The sequence below is a fragment of the Typha angustifolia genome, chromosome 9, assembly GCF_048772165.1.
Source record: "Typha angustifolia cultivar Huaian chromosome 9, ASM4877216v1, whole genome shotgun sequence".
Classification (NCBI taxonomy): Eukaryota; Viridiplantae; Streptophyta; class Magnoliopsida; order Poales; family Typhaceae; genus Typha; species Typha angustifolia.
Genome location: NC_133247.1, coordinates 5805622 through 5828067, shown reverse-complemented (window position 1 = coordinate 5828067; position 22446 = coordinate 5805622). Strand labels below are relative to the sequence as shown.

Here is a 22446-nt window from a genome sequence, read left to right as displayed (position 1 = left end):
GGCGATCGACAAATAATTTCATCTTGGATTGAGCTTTGGACAGCTCCATTTATAAGAATTGAATCATTTATTTCTATCTTACAATTTCATCGAAACCACTAAGGACACAGGATCACTATTAGAGCAAATTGTGGAGGTGCATACCCATAAAAAGCATGGAAAGGTGTGATGTAGAGATTGTTGTGGAATTTTGTATTATATTACCATCTAGCCATTGATAGCCAATTATCTTATATTTTTGGTTTGGAGTTAGTCATGCAATGGAGCTATGATTCTAAACAACTATTTACTCACTTTATTTGATCATGTGATTATGGGTGATAAGCAGTGCTAAATTGAAGAGAAACGAAGTCTTTAACCAACTGAACAGCTACTTTTAGAATTTACTAAGAAAAAATAAGCAATCACTAACAATGGTAGATACTAGCATGTGCGACTTATTAATATGATCAATGATCATTTGTGGGGTTGGATAAGGGTGAGTCAAAGCTATGGAATGGGCAAATTTAATCTATCCACTACCACCCATATGATTTCCTCGCCATCTGACTTCAAAAGTCCTTAAATAAAGCTCATAAAAGTATTAGCCCATAGTTGTGTTGAAATTAGCAAAGATTGTGTTGCTAGCATATATCATACCTTTGGATATATTCAATAATTTATTAATTCAATCTAAGCCAATAAAAAAATCCAACTTAACCAATAATTTGGAGGCAAGATTATTATTAAGGTAGGAGTTAGAGAAATTTACTAGCACACAGGTATAATGCTGGAAATTGTAGTTAAGGAGCAATCTCCTCGGGCAATCGTGAGAGTGTATTCATACTTTTGTTTAACCTCCCTTACTTATAATGCAGTTTGTAATCAAATCTAAGAAACTTGGAAAGATATTTTTGTTGTAATGAAGTATGTAACTTTTGTTCTAAAAAGTATTTGATAAGGTTAAATTTATTTTATCACTCTGTACTTATACTCAAAATCAATTTACCCTTATGAACTTCAAAAAGTCTCAAATTAATCAATCTACTTATGATTAAATAAGTGGACTAGCTCCACTTATCATCATTTTTGCCTTGCTAGTAGAGTCCATAACATTTTCTTGCTTTTTAGCAATGAAAATAATAATACACTGAAAACTTTGAGGGTGAATCATGTGTATAATAGTTTTGATATCATCTCGAAGTCCACTAATAAAACTCTGGATGAAGTAGTCTTCAGAGAAGAACTTATTCTTGATCATATAAGTAAGTGACTTTATCTCTTCGAAACATTCTTGATATACAATAATAATGCTATCTTGTTTCAACTTATTAAATTTTCCAATGACATTATCATACCCTAAGTCATAAAATCTTAAACACAAACTTTGTTCAACATTGTCCCAAACTAATTTATGTTTTGCTTCATGATAGTCCAACAATGATTTTGTCTTGCCCTCCAAATAAAGAGAAGCATAGAGTACCTTGATCATCTAGAATAGTTGTGAATAGGAAATCGCAGGCATATTTGACACATGCACAAAGATTACCCCATCAAAACGGGGCAATTCCGCTCTAGGGATCTGAAGAGCAATACATGTTCTGTCTTGAAGTCAATCAAGACGAAACTACACCTTTTGATCTAGAAATTCCTCCCTCGATAGTGATTATCCTCTATGGACTTTCGGAGCAGCCAAAGCATAAAATCGAGGAGTACTCTCTACATCAACATCCCTCTTTTTTATATGTAGCTCATTCATCCCTCTAAATAGAGCATTCGATTTGTGAGTAGGTTTGAGATTGAAACGGATCCATCAATTCAGAGCAGTCTAAAACTTTCGGCCAACTCTTCGATCATTTACTTAATACTTCAAAAGAGTTAAACTAAGATAGCCAAGCGCATCGAGGAAGATGATGAGGTAACTTCTATGAGGGTATTTTGGGTATTTTATTTTGAAACTAACATTATATTCTATATTTGATCTATTGTTTTTGGATTAAATTTAAGGTTTAATTGTACTAATACCTAATGCACTATAGAGTAATATTGCAGTCACCTCGTAATGTTTAAAATGCTACAATCAGACCCTCCAAACTAATCGGACATTATAGTATTATTGCCCTTCCATTATATTGGCACTCTATTTTTTGATTGAATATACTCAGATTCGTAACAAATATACCCTTAGAATATATTTGCATTAGAACATAAATACCTTTCTTTTACCTTTTTTTTTTCTTCTTTATTTCTTCTTCTTCCTCCTCCAATTCTTCCCAAAAAAATAAGCATCCTTATTTATAATAGCCTGACTACTGAATACCTTTTCTGTTGGCAATAAGATGAAATATTCATTTTTGATAGTCCGCTATTAAAGGCTTTTTTTTTTTTCTGAGAGAGAGAGAGAAGCGAAAATTTAGTGGTATCTGCATAAATAAGGATGCTGTTGAGATTCGAATCCAAGAACTCTCATATAATATGATCCTTTTTAACAACTGAATATTATCTCCATTGGCACAGGTTGATGAAAGCTATCATAATTTTCAAAGCATTACAGCGATTACCAGTTGATTTGGTTGCAAATAATCAGAACGCATCATTAAAAGATGATGATAAACCGATCGATCATTTATCTTCAGCAATGAGACAGATTAACCAATAATGAAGCTCAAAAAAGTTTACTTTTGTTGTCATGCTAAAAATGTTCAAGTATTCTACATTCAACTAATACCACGCCATTTTAGTTTAGAAGCTAGCTAATCTTCTCAGAGACAAGCATAGTCTAACAAGTGAAATACATACGACTTCTTCAAAAAAACATAAGCTGTGATTCTCTTTAGAAACACAGCAAGCAAGTAGAATTGTTATCAGTCAGTGTTTCTCTTATTTGTTCAGCAACATTGGAATCAAACAGATATATCTGACTTTGAAATGAGAATGCCATCACTATCAGCATATAACCACTCTCCATCTTGGATCATGGTGCCACCTATGTTAACCAAGACATGCTTCTCGCCAAGTCCCTTCTTGTTTGACTTCAAGGGATTGCTCCCTAAGGCTCTAACTCCGATATCGCAGCCGTTGATCTCATCGATGTCTCTGATGCAACCGTTTACGACGATCCCGGCCCAACCCATGTTCTGGGCTAACTGTCCCAGGTTGCCTCCAACTAAGGCACATCTCATACTCCCTCCACCATCTATGACCAGCACTCTTCCATGTCCTGAGGTCTCAAGAAGCTCCCTGACCAGTACATTGTCCTCGTACACTTTGAGTGTGACAATCGGACCGCAGAACACCCGGCAATGGCCGTAGGTGTGGAAGATCGGCTGGAGAACTCGCAGCTCCCCATTTGCAATTAGGCCTGGATTTGCATCGCAAAGTTCAGCTGTTGCAAAAGAAGCCATCTGCACAAAGAAAGCTGAATGCAATACCTTCTATATTCAGCAGATTCATGGATATAATAGAGAAAAACATAACACTATGGCTGTTATTTACTCCACTCAATGTTTGCTCAATAAAGATACTCATTAGGTTCATATATTTGACTGTATATAAATCATTCAAGACCGAAACATTTATCAGATGAACGCGAACAAAAGTCAGAAACAATTGTTGTTGCCATTAAACTAGAAACTTCATAGAGATATATGAGATGCCAACTTCTCAAAACAAAGTGAACCAATGAATACTCTAATATTCATTGGCATGTTATACTCACATTAATCCATAACAGGTGGTTGCAAACACTTTTCTTAGTTTCCTACTCCAGGTACAAGTACTAAAAGTATTTGTAGGCATCCTAGTGTATGGTAAAAAGTTTATAGGTCAATCTGCATGCCATATAATCTTTGATTCTTAATCATCTGGAACTCCAAACATTTTGAAAACTTGGATAGTTCAGTTATTGAGGTTAATGCCATTAATCAACAACAGGGAAAAGTTAAAACAAAAAAGATTAATTTCTTCTAGGTTGATTTTGAAAGGAAGCTAGGATGAACAGGCGAAAGGTAATGTATTTAAAGGATAGATAAGTGGAAGTACAGCAAAAATACTTTCAGGTAAAACTGAATCATCTAGGATGGCAGACCACAGATAAACAATGTCTCTTAGGCACCTCAAGAGTTTTGACAAATATATGAATTCTTCATATCCCTGTGTAGTCAAGAAGAAATTGTAAAGATGTTTTAGTTTAAGAATTCAAATAAAAATTGAATCAACCATTTCGTTTTTAAAATTAATAAACTTCCATCATTTATAATCCAAGCACAGATTAGGTGAAGGTCTCCAAATTATAAAAAATTGACATCAAAGCTCTTGCTTCCCTTGACTAGGTCAGCTAATCACATACAACTCCAAGTGCCAATATTTTAGCAACCTTTATGCTTTTGAATGACTCGAGACCTTTCTAAGCAAAAATCAACCAAAATATTATCATCTACATATACCTTCGATCTATATATGCACATGCAGGTCACAGGTCACTATAACAGCAGAATTGATAGAAACTTATGGGCCTTGTTGCGAAAATCGACAATTATAATCCTCAAGGAATGACTGCATGAAACATCACCAACTCAAATGCTTCCCAACAGTTAGCTAATGGTACAAAAGCTGCTAAAAATAGGAAGAAAAGGCATCTTAAAGACATCAACAAAGCCAAGTACTTTTCTCATGCAACAGTTTACATGTATCCAAAATTTTGAAACCCATTCCCCTGTTTAATTATCCTAGTTCTTTTCCTTCTTAAATTAGCATCACTTTTGTATAGAGTTTCTTTTCTTTCATTTTCAGGTAACACATCAAGTCATGAGCAGAGGAGGACGCAGAAGAATATATAATCTGAGACCCTTCTGTCAGAGGGAATACAGATGATTAGAGGGAAAAAGGAAAGACTCATGTTCCTGACCCTTAATCAACTGAGACATAAGGGTATGTTTCTTGTAAGTAATTTATCCCCATAATAGAAAGAAATAGCAGAATAAACATATATCTCTTTCAATTAATTCAAATAACAGTGCTCACCTTACACAACAAACTAAAATAATTGCATGAGATTTCTACTGAGGTTTACATCTATAAATACTTGAACACACTTACTCCATCAAAAGCATCAAAACATCAAACAGTTAGAGTGCACCAAAATAAAATTGAATTCAGAAAATTCTAGTAGGAAAGGCTCCATTTTGAACCGTACCCAGAAGTCAAAACAGACCCAACAGAGGAAATCGATGGGTGTTCTAAAAAACTTCTCGAGTCTTAAAACACAGAGCTATCACTGAGCCGCCATCTTGCCTCTTATCACTGACTTCTTGGGTCCTGTGCCCAATTTGACAGAGGCTGTTAAAGGGGATTGGAAACGGCATGTGGACGACAGCGAGCGAGCGAGCGAAGCAACCGGGAAAGAACCCAGAAAGATCAATTTGGTTGTGGTCAAATTGGATCCACCACCGAGTGCGCAATTTGGGAGGAATTGTTTAAATAAGAGGGGATAAGTCCTCAAAAGGATAACATATTCCCTGAAATTATTATTATTATTTTAATTTATTGTTTGATTTATACAAGACTATAAATGGGATAACTAAATAAAATTATATCATAATTTGAAACTATATTGAGATAATCAATATTATTTTAAATTATTATTGATTATCTCAAACTTAAATTCTATTATCAAATCATATTATATTATATTAATTATAAAAATTAATCATGTTCAATTCAAAATAATCAAAATTAAAATCAGAAATAATTAAAAAAATACTAGAATAAGTTATATAAAAATGTTTAATAATAAACATATAAAATTATAATTTTTTAATGTAGCACTATTTAAATAAAAAATAAAATATTCACTATTAATGAACAATAAGAATAAAGTTTGAGTAACTAAGATTGTTAATTTTGTTATTTATATATTTAAATTTACTATTGTATATATAAGTATAATATAGTAATAATGTCCTTTTCACTCGAGATTTATTATCCCACCCCCTCTATCTCTTTACGAGGATATAGCATCGTGTCTAGACTTCTAATCTCATATATTAATTTCGTATTAAATGTAAGATTACACGGGGCCCATAGAAAACTAAACTAATTTCATCTTTATATTCCTTAAACAAAAGCATCCTAAAAGGAAATAATAGATTTATCAGGCGAAACTAGGGAAATTATTTTCTAGCCCAAATTTTGGTTTAACTTAACTCAGAGGCAAGCTTGAGCATGAACTGAGCCTATTTTCAAGCAAAGTTATTTTAACCTTGACCAAGACTCTTGACCCAAACCTGAAAAGATCACTCTCAAATCAAACCAAACTAAGATACAAGCCATTGAATCTTTGATCCAATGGTCTTGAATATACCCCCCTTTCCTCTCTCTCTCTATATTTTGAGTCGAGTTTGACCTAAGTCGATATGGCACTGGGTTGGTAAGAAATAAATTTCGAGCTCAAAAGATTACTTAAGCTTGGCTCAATTGGGCTCAAGTCGACCGAGCCTAACTCTAGTTGAACAGCTCGTTTATTTTACTACCCCTATGAAAAGAAATATAATACTCTTTTTTATACGGTAATACTTTCAAAATACACAATAACTTATCATTGGTTGTACACATATATATTGATAAATTTGAACCAATCACAACTAGAATCTAATAAGTATTGCTCATCTTCCCATACATCCTCTTAATTGATATCCTCAACTATCAAATATTTTATTCTGAGCGATATTAACAAAAAAATTAAATTAAATAACTACTTTTTTCTAAAACAAAATATGATTATTAAATGAATTCTTTTTAAGAAAAATTCATAAGCATAGTTTTCATTCACTCATTAAAGACTACTTTGAAGATGTACTACAGTTCATGAGAGTCTAATAAGTATAAATATCACAGGCTGAGGAGTCATAGGGGGTGAGAATATATCTATATATATAGTGAACTTTATGAATGGAAGGCCATTCTTGGACTTGTATATAGTATTATAGTGATAAGATAGAGGAAAGTAGTATGCAGTGAAGCTTTTGGATTCCACCATCCCCTTTTGGCAATTATATATATATATATACATATATATATTATAACTTTGCCCCTAGAATCTAGTGTTTATGTTTATTCTATATGAATATTTGACAAAGTTCTCATGCATGCATACATATTCAATATTGATGGGCTAAGAAGTTTATCCATACCTATCAATTAATCCACCATAGGTTTGTATGCTTTATCTACTTTCCATCACTTCTAGCATTGATCATTTATCTCCCTTTGAAAATAACAAGTTAGAGTACTTAAAATGCTCTCATTCAAACATAAAATTTTTTGTTTATCTTTCCTTTCCCTTTTTATTTTAATCTTAGATAATTTACTTAAAAGTTGCATGCGAGGGTCGAATAATAAATATATCTATACGATAAGATTACAACGATAGCGAGAACTCAAAAGTTGATAGATTGAGATGTTTGCATTCATATGTTTATTCTGGGCTTGATAATTTCAAAATGTTCTCAAACCTAAATTGAAATAAAGAATACCAGACTCAACTCTAACCAAAAAGAAAATGTGTAGTAATGAAGTGAAACAAATTTTAAGCCAACAGAGCATGCCATATGTTGGGTTTGATATGAATCAGATGTATTTTGGCAAAATCTCAAAATAGACAATTTAATTTATAAATAGTGAAAATATAGAACATACTATACTATCATCTAAAGGTAGAGTATGAAATGATATTTTTCTTAAAACTTTTAATTCAATGGCCTCATAGAATATATTTCATATCAATTCTCTTGTTCAAACATTGCTTCTATTTCTAACAGTATGATTTTGCAATAGGTAACACTTCTTTTTTTTTTTTTAACCACATATAGCCCCATAACTAAAAAGTAATTTAGTTTAAAGATCTGTATGATTACAATTTTTTCTTAGTTTAAAAAGGTATAAATAAATATTTTTCTTAGTTCAGTATATATGGGTAATAAAACAGCTCACAATGTATATAAACAATAGGGATAATTTAGATGATCAAAGTGGAATCATCCTTTGCAATAAAACTAGTTTATACAATAGAAAAGCCACGGTCTAATGACATTTGAAAAGTTTAAAGGTTACTGGCAAATATGAATGATTGAATTCTCTGCATTATAAGCATGATTAAATCTGTAAGCTAACTCTGATCAATAATAAACCAACCCACTTTTCTTCATCTCTTAAAAAGCTAAATTAAAGATTTGAAATAAGAAACACACAGACATGCATCAGAAAAAATTACTCACATGCATTCCTTTATTTACTTTCGCCCTAAGACAACACCCACAAGTACATCATGAGGAGAAAGGAGACATATGTTAAAAGAAATTCTAAGAAAATGCTTCCAGGTGGTTGTGGATTCATAAATTCTCTCTTTATTCACATAAACACAAGAAAACATGGAACTCAATAACTCAGCAAAGGAAGGGGAAAAGATGAAAGGTCTGTCAAAGGAATTGCCCACACAATAAAATGGTGTGCCGTACTACGTTCTCCAGGCTGCCTCAACTAATCAGACTTGGATATTATTTCTTCTTTTCGGGTGAAAAGGCTTCAATTATTCCCATGGTCAGTATTCAAGAAAGACACCAAAATTTCTCCCAGCAAAGCACGCTGCGATGTGGAGAACTTATCAGAAGAACTGGGATCAACTCTAGCTATGCAGAGACCAGAAGTAGATTATGGTCGAACCCTGAAACTGCTTGCAGAACCTCTTGCCCTTCGAGACACTCCAAAATAGCTGGCTCCACCTCATCAATTGAGCTTCCTAATCCTAGCCGACCATTTCGGCCAGACCCCCATGCCCACACTTCTCTCTTCGAGGTGAGAGCAATTGAATGAACTCGACCAGCTGAAACTGACACTGGATTTTCTCCAACCAGACCCTCAACCAATGCAGGGGTATCTTCCTGACCCTTACGTCCGAGCTGGAAGCTTCTATTCCATCCCCATGAGACAACTCCTGTGGCTTCGTCAGCAACCTCAGATGCAATCCGGCACAAAGCCAGAGAGTGACCAAGGCCTGCTGAGAGAGAGAGGGGATGAAAGATCCTGTCAACTGGCAGCAATTCTGATCCCTTTGCTTTCCTGCCCAACTGGCCATATGTATTGTCCCCGCCGCTATATAGAGTCCCATTACCTAATAATAAGAGAAATGTCAAGTATAGGTGTAACCACAAACATAAAGTTGCAGTCAAGCAGTTTGGAACGACATGACCATCAATCCTTCCTACAAATTCTGCTACTAGATTGCAAGCTTATACATTTCTCATAAGATTCTCTCACCCAGATTGCAAAATCAAGTAACTTTAATTAGTCAACCTACTAACAGTTGGTTATTATAAAGCCGTGCATGCTCAATAGTTAACCCTTTTTGAAATCAGAAAAATGATAAATGAATACTACCTACAAAGAATGCAAGCATATGAATAGGCTTCTTTGAGTTTTGGTGGGCCAATGGACAAACTTATCCACCAAAGAAAGGAAGTTGGGCATATTTTATAAAGGAAAACTTACAACAGAGCACCAGAGAATGATCGAGCCCACAAGACACATCAGACACTTTAAGATGATTCAGTTCCTGAACGATACATGGTTCCCAGATGATAGGCATATTCTCCTCTTTCTCAATTTTTTCTGCAACTAGTTTCTCAACATCTTCTAGCATATTAGTGAACTTCATTGGTTTGTCAGTACCTTTGGATTGAGCAAGAGGTCTACTAAATATTTGCCCCATCTTTCCTAACCTTCCATCTTCTGAATAACCCCAACCAAATAGTTTGCCATCCTTGGTCTGTGCCATTGCATGCCCCCATCCAAATGAAACCTGTCATAAATACAAAGCGTATCATATTCTATCACTCAGCTCACAAATAAAAAATATCTCAATATTGAAATTATGAACAAAAGAGTTACATAAATTCTCTATTAGAAACTATCCAGAGGCTTAAAGTCACAATCGTACATGGCCAGCTCCAATAAAGCATGGAATAGATACTTGATTAATGACTAGTAGCAAACTATACTTACAAATTCAAATGAGCATATTAATTATTGAGAATATTAATTGCACTAGCTGGATTTAAGTATTGGGTGACACATTCGTGCCACCAAGGCATCTCATGCCGTCAAATAATCAACACATGAAATAGGTTCCAACTCCAAATATAGGAACTTGTTCCCATCTGTGCCACAAGCAGTCATTAAGTTTCGAGTTGGCTCATGTTGATAGCAAGCAGCACAGAGCAGTGCGCCAAAATGGACTTGTGATTGCTCAGTCTGGCATGGAGATCATATGGCTTGTACCAAGTATAGCAAACAACACATCTGCCCACCAGCTGGCAGCATGGGGCATGCCGCCTGTACCTAAATCCTTGGTACTAACTAGTGGATGTCCTGCATAAATTTTCCAATGTCATCGCTTTAAAGTTTTACTATAGTAACTATCAAGTTCTCTTTCACATAGCTTCTTTACCTGAATATTCAAAATAAGTACAATTACATTTCTTAGGGAAGCATGAGCACCTTCACTATATCATACCCCTTGAGTGCTTCTACTTTAGAAGGTTTTGTAGCTTCAGTTACATCTCGACCAAGACCAAGTTGGCCACGCTTGGATCTTCCCCACACCCACAAAGAACCATCATCCCCAATGGCTGCAGAAACGACACCAGATGCAAAAGCAGCTCGAACTTTCACGTCATCCAACCCCATAACCCTCTTTGGGCTACTCCATGTATCTCTGTGATCCCAAAAAAAGTTGGCAAAATCAATTTTTTATATATATATTCATCTCGTTATATTGCAAAAGAAATTATGACTCTAGATGTCTGTCATCATATCCATTAATCACTGTTTATGTCGCTTTTTAGATTCTAACCTGGCTAGCTGGAAAGTTTTCTCATTTCCACTCCTGCCTTATAGATTTAAGTTTATTATAGACACAATGACATTTATCAAGGCCTTACAGGCTTACACAACTTTAGCTAATTGTCATTTTCCTCAAATGTTGTTTCTATTGTTAAAACTGCATCTTCATTGAAGAAGTGGGTTAATCCCTTTTGATCTTTTAATTGTATTCAAGTATTAAACAAAGTAACAAACTGTGCCATGTAACTATACAGCAACATCTTTGTGCACCACGAAGGATTCTTTCAGACAAAATTATCTATTAAAAAGAGTACCCTCTTCGACATCTCAGCTTACTTCCTGTAGTAAGTGAAAATTGTACTCATAAAGAAAGATAAGAAACAGTTGAATTACACAGAAAAGATGACGAAATGTATAGCAACAAGCTGATTCATCTAGTAGCACAATAACATTTATCAAGGCCTTACAGGCTTACACAACTTTAGCTAATTGTCATTTTCCTCAAATGTTGTTTCCATTGTTAAAACTGCATCTTCATTGAAAAAGTGGGTTAATCCCTTTTGATCTTTTTAATTGTATTTAAGTATTAAAGAAAAGTAACAAACTGTGCCACATGACTATACAGAAACATCCTTGTGCACCACGAAGGATTCTTTCAGATAAAATTATCTATTAGAAAGAGTAACCTCTTCTACATCTCAGCTTACTTCCTATAGTAAATAAAGATAAGAAACAGTTGAATTACACAGTAAAGATTAATTGATGAAATGTATAAAGATTTAATACATTTTTAGTGAACTTGTCAGGAGATTTGCTCTAATTCAGGTGGAAAGCACTAGAAGAGATAGGAACAACAAAGGCTTGGATAATATTAACAATACACAATGATATGTTGATCATTCCATTAGAAAATGAGAGTACCCAAGATAAGAGCAGAATGAAGAGAAAGGATCGATGTAGTCAACCCCATAATTGGGATATAACACTCATTTGGATGTAATATACCTAACATTTTTCATTTAACATAAAAAATCAACAATGCTTTCAAAGTATTTACAAATCTAAATTTCTCACTCCCCACATGGGAGAGAAAACAGACAATGTGGCATTTATGTGCCGTTACTAATTAAAAATGCTAAAAGTTTTAGAATCTTTAAAAAATGCAGAATGTTTCAACATTTTCTTTTTTTAGAACATCTTCATATTACTTACAAAGTTTCAGTGTTTTTATGTGGCGTACATATTAGAAAGAAAATGCTTTTCAGCATTTTTATTAGGACTGCCACTTTGGTTATTCTCTTCTACAGAAACATAAATTTGTAAATACTGTTAGAAATATTAATATTTCTATAGTGTTATTTTAAAATAAATAATTTTGTGAATAAATATTTTGATTAGACACCTTTTCATAATTATAACTATTTGTTAGTTATTTAACTTCCATAACTACTTTTTAGTTATCTAATTACTTTTTAGTTATATAACTACCATAACTAATTTTTAGTTATATAACTACCATAACTATTTTTTAGTTATATAACTACTCGCATCTTTTAGTTAGTGTCCTTTCATTTTCTATAAATAGAAGATGGTGTTGTTGTTTTGGTGTAATTTTTTCAGATCTAAGTGCTTGCTTTGTTACAATTAACTCTAGTTCAGATCAAGGTTCAATTTTGCGAGTTGCACCTTAATACGTGACGGTCTTGTATCCCAAGAACAAATTGCCTTCGTAATTTCCAGTCGTAACAAGTGGACGGCAAATTTGTTCAAAAGATAGATTTACCTTCGCCTGACCGTTGCAAGTGCCTAGCCATTTGATTTTCATTAATCTCCACTTTTAATTTCCTCCTACAATTCTTGAACAAATTTTTTCGTCTAAGTGATTTCAAATGGCTGCTTCAAATGCTGCACTTTCATCTATGTTGCCGCATGACAAACTTGATCGCTTTGATGGAAATAACTATAAGCGATGGAAGGAGAAAATTGAGTTTGTCCTTACGGTGATGAAGACTCGTTATGTAATAGAAAAGGAGTGTCCAGTCTTGACCGAGAAGTCTACTGTAGAAGAAAAGACCGCAAAGCAAAAATGGGATGAGGACAATGTTTTGTGCCGTGGTACTATTCTTGGGTCCCTCACTAACCATTTATTTGATATGTACTCTCATATGAAGACCGCAAAGGAGATTTGGATAGCCTTGGAGAATAAGTACAAAACAGAAGATTCTGGTAACAAAAGCTATCTTATCTCTAATTACTTTGATTTTAAAATGGTTGACAATAAGCCTATTCTTTCTCAAGTCCATGATTTACAGCTTATTGTACAACAAATGCTTTCTGAAGGCATTTCTGTAGAGGAGAAACTTCAAGTTGGTGCTATCATCGCTAAATTACCTCCAAGTTGGAAAGACTACCGCAAGTCTCTTAAGAGAAAGGGTGATAATTTCACTCTTGAGGCTCTTCAACGACAACTCAGAATTGAGGAAGAGTCAAGACTTCGAGATAATGCCGAGGAAACCGCAGAAATGACAAAAGTTGCCCATGTTGTTGAAATAGACAACAAGAAAGGGAAGAAATCCCGATTAGATAATCCTTCTAGTGAGAAGAAGAATGGCAACAAAAAGAATATAATATGTCATTACTGTAAGAAGAAGGGACACTACAAAAATGAGTGTCGCATTCTTAAGAAAAAGCAACAGCAATCCAACAAAGTTGAAGAAAATCTTATTGCTGTTATATCCGAGGCAAATTTGGTAGTATCTAAAACTGATTGGTGGGTGGATACAGGCGCGACTCGTCATATTTGTGGAGAGAGAAATCTTTTCAAGAAATATGAACTTGTAAATGACGATGTTTCGCTTTATATGGGTAACTCTTCCTCTACTAAAGTAATTGGAAAGGGTTCAGTGGAACTGAAGTTCACATCGAGAAAAACTCTTACTCTTCTTGATGTATACCATGCTCCCGAGATTCGAAAGAATCTAGTTTCAGGTGGTTTGCTTTCTAAGCATGGTTATAAGCTTGTGTTTGAATCGGACAAATTTGTATTAACTAAGAAAAGCGTATTTGTCGGCAAAGGATATGCCGAAGATTGTATGTTTAAACTAAATTTAATAAAGAATGATGCTTCTGTTTATTTTGTTGACTCTTTGTCTTTGTGGCATGCTAGATTAGGTCATGTGAATTTTGATTCAGTTAAAAGAATGGTTAAATTGGATTTACTTCCTTCAAATTTACAAAATGATAGAAGTAAATGTGAAACTTGTGTTAAAACCAAGTTAACTAGAAAACCATTTCATAGTGTAAATAGAGTTTCTACAACTCTACTTGAATTGATACACTCTGATGTTTGTGACTTGAATCATAAACTCACGAGAGGTGGTAAAAGATATTTTATTACCTTCATTGATGACCTTTCTAAGTTTACATATGTTTATTTATTAAGGACAAAAGATGAAGCACTTAGTAAGTTTAAATTATACAAATCTGAAGTTGAGAATCTCCTTGGTGGTAAAATAAAAATGCTTAGAAGTGATAGGGGAGGTGAATACTTTAACAATGATTTTGATGCATTTTGTGAAAATAATGGTATAGTATATCAAAGAACTGCTCCATATACACCACAACAAAATGGTGTGGCTGAAAGGAAAAATAGAACTCTATTGGATATGGTTAATGCAATGCTTGACCATTCTTGTCTTCCGGACAATCTTTGGGGTGAAGCAATCCTAACGGCTGCACACATTCTTAATAGAATACCTTCTAAAAGGAATGTATCTCCTTATGAGTTATGGTTTAATCGAAAACCTAACTTAGGATATTTAAAATTGTGGGGGTGTCTAGCTTATGTTAGATTATCCGATCTGAAAAGATCGAAGTTGAGGCCAAGAACTTCTAAATGTGCTTTTATTGGTTATGCATCTAATAGCAAAGCATATCGTTTTCTAGAGATAAATACAAACGTTGTGATTGAATCTAGGGATGCCGAATTCTTTGAGGATAAAACCTTTAAAGAATCTAAATCTCTAGAATTTGATTTTAATAATCAAAGAAAATCTCTAGATCATGATTCTTCTGAAAATTCTTTTGAAGATGTGGAAATTAGAAAATTCAAAAGAATTAGAAAAGAATCGAATTTTGGTCCAGATTTTGTGACTTACCTTGTGGAAGGGACTTCAAATTCTATTTTGAATGAATTTTGTTTTTGTCTTAATATGGAGAGTGATCCATCTAGCTTTGATGAAGCAATGAAATCAAGAGATGCCATTTTTTGGAAGGAAGCTATCAATGATGAAATGGAGTCTATTTTGTCTAATAATACTTGGACTTTGGTAGACTTACCTTCAGGATCTAAACCTATTGGATGTAAATGGATATTTAAGCGAAAGCTTAAATCTGATGGATCTATTAATAAGTATAAGGCTAGATTGGTAGCCAAAGGGTTTAGACAATTTAAAGGCATTGATTATTTTGATACCTATGCCCCCGTGGCTAGGATATCTTCGATTAGAATATTGATTTCATTAGCGTCAATATATAACTTCAAAATCCATCAAATGGATGTGAAAGCAGCATTTTTGATTGGTTATTTGGATGAAGAAGTTTATATGGATCAACCAGAAGGTTTCATTTTACAAGGCCAAGAAAATAAAGTATGCAAATTGGTTAGATCATTATATGGTCTAAAACAAGCTCCTAAGCAATGGCATGAGAGATTTGACAATGTTTTGCTTTCTAATGGATTCCGGTCAAATGAGGCGGACAGATGCATCTATTATAAGATGATTGATAATGACATTGTGATCATATGCTTATACGTGGATGATATGCTTATTTTTAGCAAGAGTGACTTATGTATTAATATGACTAAAAATTTCTTATCATCTCACTTTGATATGAAAGATTTGGGTATTGCAAATACTATTCTTGGTATGAAAATACACAGAATCGAAAACTCTCTTGCATTGTCACAAAGTCATTATGTTGACAAAATTCTAAAGAAATTTTCTCATTTGTTTAATAAAGTTTCAAGAGTTCCTTATAATCCAAATTTGAAGCTTGATATTGATAAAAATCGATGTGTATCACAACTTGAATACTCAAGGGTTATTGGAAGTTTGATGTATGCAATGCATTGCACACGTCCAGATATTGCTTTTGCCGTAGGCAAATTGAGTCGATACACTAGTTATCCTAATTTTGAACATTGGAAAGTAATATCCATTGTACTAGGATATTTGGAAGGAACTAAATCGTTTGCACTATACTATGGAGGAAATCCATCTGTTATTGAAGGGTATAGTGATGCAAACTGGAACTGTGTAAATGATGGTTCTAAATCTACGAGTGGGTGGATTTTCACTCTTGGTGGTGCTGCTATTTCTTGGGGATCCAAAAAGCAGACTTGTATAACTCATTCTACTATGGAGTCTGAGTTAGTGGCTTTGGGAGCAGCAGGCAAAGAGGCTGAGTGGTTAAAAGATTTTTTAATTGATTTGCCAATATGGCCAAATCCTATGCCTCCTATTTCAATTCATTGTGATAGTCAAGCCACTTTGTCACGGGTATATAGCAAATCATATAATGGAAAGTCGAGACATATACGTCTTAGACATAATTCTGTGAGACAGCTATTAGAAGATGAAGTAATCACCGTGGATTACATTCGATCGTGCACAAATTTAGCGGATCCTTTGACTAAAGGCCTTAACAAGGATCTAATTAGAAAAACATCTTGTGAGATGGGTCTTAGACCAGTTGAATAATATCACCAAAAGATGGCAACCCTACCTAAACCATGGATTTTCATGCTCTAGGTTCAAAGGGAAAAACAAATCTGGAGGGTGATGATATAGCACACTATTTGGACCTACTCAGAAATTATTTGGTAAGTGCTATGTTCCTGTAATGAACATGTGAGGTTGAGTTAAACTCTTAATGGGTTCGTATAATAGGTGTATTTAATCTACAGGAGCACCTAGAAGAACTCTACCTATGTGAGTGCGAAGTCAGGCCGCTTATGTCGGAGTTTGGTCAACTCCTAGCACACTCATGAAGTCGGGATCAGCGTATGGCCATTAATGCGCGGCTGGGAAGAACATTGAGATTCTGATAAAGATATGTGTGAATTCTCCGGTTGTGTCGTAAAGTTTGTTAATTCAAGGACTTTATGTCTATTAACATTCTGATATAACTTTGAGAATTTTACACTACGTGAAAATTCAAACCATACGGTATTTTCACTTATGTATCAATATCTTTGTATAACAGCAAGCATATTTGAAATCAAAGTTATTGTTATTTATTTTAAAATAAGTGGGGGATTGTTAGAAATATTAATATTTCTATAGTGTTATTTTAAAATAAATAATTTTGTGAATAAATATTTTGATTAGACACCTTTTCATAATTATAACTATTTGTTAGTTATTTAACTTCCATAACTACTTTTTAGTTATCTAATTACTTTTTAGTTATATAACTACCATAACTAATTTTTAGTTATATAACTACCATAACTATTTTTTAGTTATATAACTACTCGCATCTTTTAGTTAGTGTCCTTTCATTTTCTATAAATAGAAGATGGTGTTGTTGTTTTGGTGTAATTTTTTCAGATCTAAGTGCTTGCTTTGTTACAATTAACTCTAGTTCCGATCAAGGTTCAATTTTGCGAGTTGCACCTTGATACGTGACGGTCTTGTATCCCAAGAACAAATTGCCTTCGTAATTTCCAGTCGCAACAAGTAGACGGCAAATTTGTTCAAGAGATAGATTTACCTTCGCCTGACCGTTGCAAGTGCCTAGCCATTTGATTTTCATTAATCTCCACTTTTAATTTCCTCCTACAAATACTTCAAACCCGATATTAAAATTATATATATTACTAAAATGTTATAAATCCAAAAAATGTCTAATATACCCTAGAAGAGATCTTTGCATTCCATTTGTATGGAAACTAAAGAATGTATACTAGTTAGATAATTTTAGAGAAAGTCTACTGAATGCATAAGCTTAGACAAAAGAAGCGAACATGCAACCAAAGATGTTAGATTTCAAATTTTACGCAAAAATACAAGTTCTAAGAATCAGAACATGGAAAAATTCATCTACAAGCATATCAGTTATTCCTCCAATCAAGAACTTGGGATCACCCAAAAGGATATGATCAATCCAAAATCTAAAAAAGGAACGACCTTGGCGTCGCAATTCCTCGCCCGAGCTGTCCCTCCTCGTTCCTTCCCCACGCCCAGACCTCCCCATCAGCGGTGACGGCGAGAGAGTGGTAGTGGCCGGCGGAGACGGATACGACCGAGGAGGGTAGAGATGAGAGCTCGGTGGGCTCGTAGGCGTCGAGGAGAGGGGAAGGGAGGCCCACGGCACCATTGCTGTTATCCCCGAAGCTCCAAACCGAGCCCACCTTGGGAGAATCCAACGAGGAGAAGGATCGAAGGGTGAAGTTGAGGAGAAGGGGAGGAGGAAGAAGGCGACGAAGTGATGAAATCCTCGGGAACGAAGGCATCGGGGGAAGTAGAAGGGAGGGATGTTTTTGGTACTCCGGGGTCGAAGTAGGAGGGAGAGAGTCACGTGCGATGCACCTGAGGGACGAAAAGGGCAAAGAAAACTTACATGTAATACCCTATAATTTATAATTTTAGCTTTTTTACAGTTCACACCCTGCTTATCACTATTTGTCATTCGGCCTAAAAATATTCAGAAATTACCTCACTGTTTTTATTTTATTTTTTTATTTTTTTGGAAATTTGCACCAAAATTTGAAGAAAAAAAAAACACTGTTAGATTTTTCAATTGTCACTCCAGCATAATTTTTTTTTCATTTTTATTTAAACCGAATGTTCATTTTTATACAAATTTTTCTTATCGCTCTTTAATTAATAAAATAAAATATTAATAAAAATAGTAGTAAAATAATTAAATTAGTTAAATAACCAAACTTATAACTCTACATAATTATTATTAGTTTTCATCTAAATTATAATTATGAAGTATATAATAACATTAATTAAAGGTCAAACAATAAAAGTTATCAATATATTTGTAAAAGTTATTATTATTTACTGTAATTCCTTCTTCTTCTTCTTTTTTACCGCTTCCTTTTTATCTTCTTCTTTACTGTAGTTTCTTCTTCTTCTCTCCTCCTCCTCCTTTTCTTTTGTTGCTGTTTCTTCTTCCATCTCTTAATTCTTCTTTCTTTTATATATAAATCTCTCTAATAATTTTTTAATTAATAAAGTAAAAAATTAATCAGAGATAGTAATAAAATAATTAGTACATTAGTAAGATTAATCGTTCTTTAATTAATAAAATAAAATATTAATTAGAGAAGAAAAAGAGTATGAGTCACTTCTCTCTATTTTTACATTCTCCCATTAATATTTAATGAAACTAAATGGCAGAAGGACAAACTTAGAAAGAAAAAATAAAAATAAAACCAAAAACATTTCTGAATGACAAAAAGAAAATCTTATTGTGTTTTTTCAAATTTCTTTTTTTCTTGTTAAGGGTTTATGCATATATTCCAATATTGGTATTTAGACATATACTCCTTAAAATATACGGTTTACCTTTATTTTTTACATGAATATCCCTAAGAGCATCTCCAATCGAACTCTTTTTTTTATATTAAATTATTGAGACTTAATCTAATATTTATTAGAAAGTAATCGAATGGTATCTATGCAACCAAATACATATTTTAAGAAATGTACATCTAAATATCAATTTTAAAGAGATATACACACAGATAAGTAATGTTTTAAGATTATACACGCAAAATACACACACACACACACATATATATATATATATATATTGTAGGATGACTTATAATACAGAGTATGGTTTGTGACATAAAATATAGATTAGAGAATCCATTTTGTCTCTATAACCGATTGAAAGCAAAGGAAACTAAGAAGCCCAACAGCCAGCTTACCTGTTTTCTTAATAAAATTCTGGTAAATTTATAATAGGTAAGCTCTGAGGTGAATTCAAATGGTAAATAATCTCTCACTGAAGTTCTATTAGGTTATATTTCTCATCTTTTATTGTCACTAATTAATGAAAAGGTTGTAATTAACAAAGAGAGGGAGTGCATAACCATAGCTCCATAATCAGAGGGCTCAAAAGATTTCTCATATCATAGACAATATAACCCAGTTACATTATCTTAACAACAATATGGTACAAGAGGGGGAGAGAGAAAGGGAGAGAGAGAGGGAGAGAGAGAGGGAGAGAGAGGCAGGGAAAAGACCAACCACCACAACCACTCTCATCAAAACCTAACCCTAGTGGAACTTGAGGCTGGTCAAGACATTGTTGTTGACTGGGTCAGCCAGGTGGTCCAGCAGGTTCTGGTAGGGCCCCACCCCAGTCACCAATCCCTGCACAAAGTAGCCCAAGATGGCCAACATGGCCAGCCTCCCATTCTTCACCTCCTTCAGCTTCAACTCCTTCATGGACTTCTCATCCTTCCCAAAGCCCAACGGGTTGAATAGTGGCCCGCCGGGGTACGCCGGGTCTCCGGACCCGCCTAAGAACTTCTCGAACCCTAAAAAGTACTGCTTCCCCATGGACCCAGGCTTGGCCCAGTCCTGGAACCGACGGTGCTCGGCGAAGCCCATTAGGGCCATCTCAAGCACAAACAGGGTGTACGAGTCGGCCCAATAGTTATAAGTTCCGGCCGGGGGGATGACACCGGTCTTGAACCACGGCAGGGCCGTCTCGGCCGGAATTAGACCGAGTTTGCCGAAGATCTCCGGTGCGATCGCACCTGCCGCACCGAGCATCGCAAACCGTCCGTTGATGATCTCACCGTAGGCAAGCCATCTGGGCTCGATGAACCCTCCGGTCCCCTCGGGGTCCGACAGGCCCAATGGGTCAAATCCAAAGTCACCAGGTAGGCTGCAAATTTAACCACAATTATTATGTCACGTAAGTCTAGTATATATAACTTTTGCCACCATGCAAGTGACTGTAGATGTAACAGTTATTACCTTCCATCTAAGTAAGTGAGAGACTGTTTGGATGCAAACCATAGCTGCCTGTCTGCACCTTGCTGAAAGAAATCATTCAATTTAATCATTTTTTCTTTCCATATTAGAAATGAATTAGACTGGTTGGAAGAAAATTAACCTTGGCAGGAGGTGTGGAGGCTGCTCTCACAACAAAGGAGGTCCTTCTTGGAGACCCAATGGATCTACTGGCATTTGAGTGCAGTGGTCTCCCTCCTAGGAGTTGTCTCCCAGCCTCCATGGAAGAGAGAAGAGCTTGGCTTGCCATTAGCTTTTCTTTCTTTCTTCCTTTCTTTCTTTCTTTCTTTCCTCCTCCAACTCCTCCTCTCTCCTCTTGATGCTAAACAAAGTACAGGATGTACTCTCTCTTGTGTGAAGAGGAACCAAGAAAAGAGGAGCAAATATGGATGGATTCTGAGAGAGCAGTGGGGGCAAGGAAATCTAAATCAGATATGAGGTGGATTCTTGGGAGATCTAGGGACCCAGTAGGAATGTGACACATGGCAAGGGTGACTAGATAAGGGGGTTTGGTTGATTGTGGCCATGGATTTGGAAGCACCCATGGCCATAGGTGTTGATGGGTGGACCCATTGGTTTAGATTTCCTTTCCAAGTCTTTGTGGTGGAAGAGAAGATAATTTTGAAGGGAATTGTGGCTCCTGTGGACCTTGCAAGAGATTAGAGACAAATATTTAGATCTTATAAATATATCTTGGCTAGATGAAAATTTTGAGTCTCCCAACTTTTATTTGTGTCACTTAAACGTTCTTATAATTATAATTTACATGTAACCTTTAATTTTTCCATGTAAAACTAGTGGTAACAGTAATTTTTCATTAAAACTATTTTTTTTTTCTCATTTTGTTCTTTATATTATTTTTTTAAAAGATTTCCAATGTCCAAAATGTAAAAATGAAAAAGATTGTGATGGAATAAGCTTAAGCATAAGGCAAGAAGTTTCACCCCCAAAAAAATCCTAATTTTCTGATAAAATAATAGGGCATTTTAATTCTTTTGTATTAAAATTAATGTTTATGAGACAATTGTACAAAAGTGGAGGTACTTCAAATTTTTGGCCCATTCAAATGGATGTAAATTATATTTTCTCATATATATATATATATATAACTAAATGTGCTCATGAAGTATGTAACATATTGAAATGTTGAAATTAAGATTGGTTAATTTAATATATTTTCAGAAAATAAAAAGCATAGTGGTAATCTGAACTATAATTAGTCCTAGTTACACTGCACATAATAAATAAATTCACAAATTGTAGAACTATCCTAAAGATTAATGCTGTTGCATCTCCAGCTAAAGATCAATGCATTTGTGAGTATAAGAAATCATCACATTGCTTATCACAGCATATGCTAGGGACAACTGTATTAGAATCATAACAATTGAGTGGTCCTACTTGTTGCAATAATAACTACACCTTCTATGCCACTGATAATAATAATAATAGTAACAACTTTAGCATTCAATAGAATTTTAAGCTTCAATCCAAAAACATTACTCAAGGGTTGATATAAGCACTG

General features: G+C 34.5%; 3 protein-coding genes across 6 annotated transcripts; all 3 read right to left on the bottom strand.

The window, feature by feature from the left end:
• Positions 1–2638: 2638 nt before the first annotated feature.
• On the bottom strand, positions 2639–5422 carry LOC140767471 (putative 4-hydroxy-4-methyl-2-oxoglutarate aldolase 3). 4 transcript variants are annotated; one of them, XM_073107397.1, is made up of 2 exons: positions 5174–5422; positions 2639–3383 (listed from the first exon to the last, which is right to left on the bottom strand). In XM_073107397.1, the coding sequence occupies exon 2, from the start codon at positions 3381–3383 to the stop codon at positions 2883–2885; it is 501 nt and encodes a 166-aa protein (XP_072963498.1). In that variant the 5' UTR covers positions 5174–5422; the 3' UTR covers positions 2639–2882. The 4 variants fall into 4 exon arrangements, with proteins under 4 accessions (XP_072963498.1, XP_072963496.1, XP_072963495.1 ...); XM_073107395.1 differs by having other exon boundaries at positions 2639–4131; positions 5174–5421; XM_073107394.1 differs by having other exon boundaries at positions 2639–3397; positions 5174–5420.
• Positions 5423–8324: 2902 nt separating this feature from the next.
• LOC140767194 (ultraviolet-B receptor UVR8) lies at positions 8325–18459 on the bottom strand. The gene is made up of 4 exons (XM_073107022.1): positions 18069–18459; positions 10531–10747; positions 9523–9832; positions 8325–9145 (listed from the first exon to the last, which is right to left on the bottom strand). The coding sequence occupies exons 1-4, from the start codon at positions 18392–18394 to the stop codon at positions 8664–8666; spliced, it is 1335 nt and encodes a 444-aa protein (XP_072963123.1). The 5' UTR covers positions 18395–18459; the 3' UTR covers positions 8325–8663.
• Positions 18460–20000: 1541 nt separating this feature from the next.
• LOC140767727 (chlorophyll a-b binding protein 8, chloroplastic) lies at positions 20001–21313 on the bottom strand. The gene is made up of 3 exons (XM_073107737.1): positions 21025–21313; positions 20886–20947; positions 20001–20793 (listed from the first exon to the last, which is right to left on the bottom strand). Exons 1-3 carry the CDS (start codon positions 21169–21171, stop codon positions 20178–20180), a joined length of 825 nt encoding a protein of 274 aa, XP_072963838.1. The 5' UTR covers positions 21172–21313; the 3' UTR covers positions 20001–20177.
• Positions 21314–22446: the final 1133 nt, after the last annotated feature.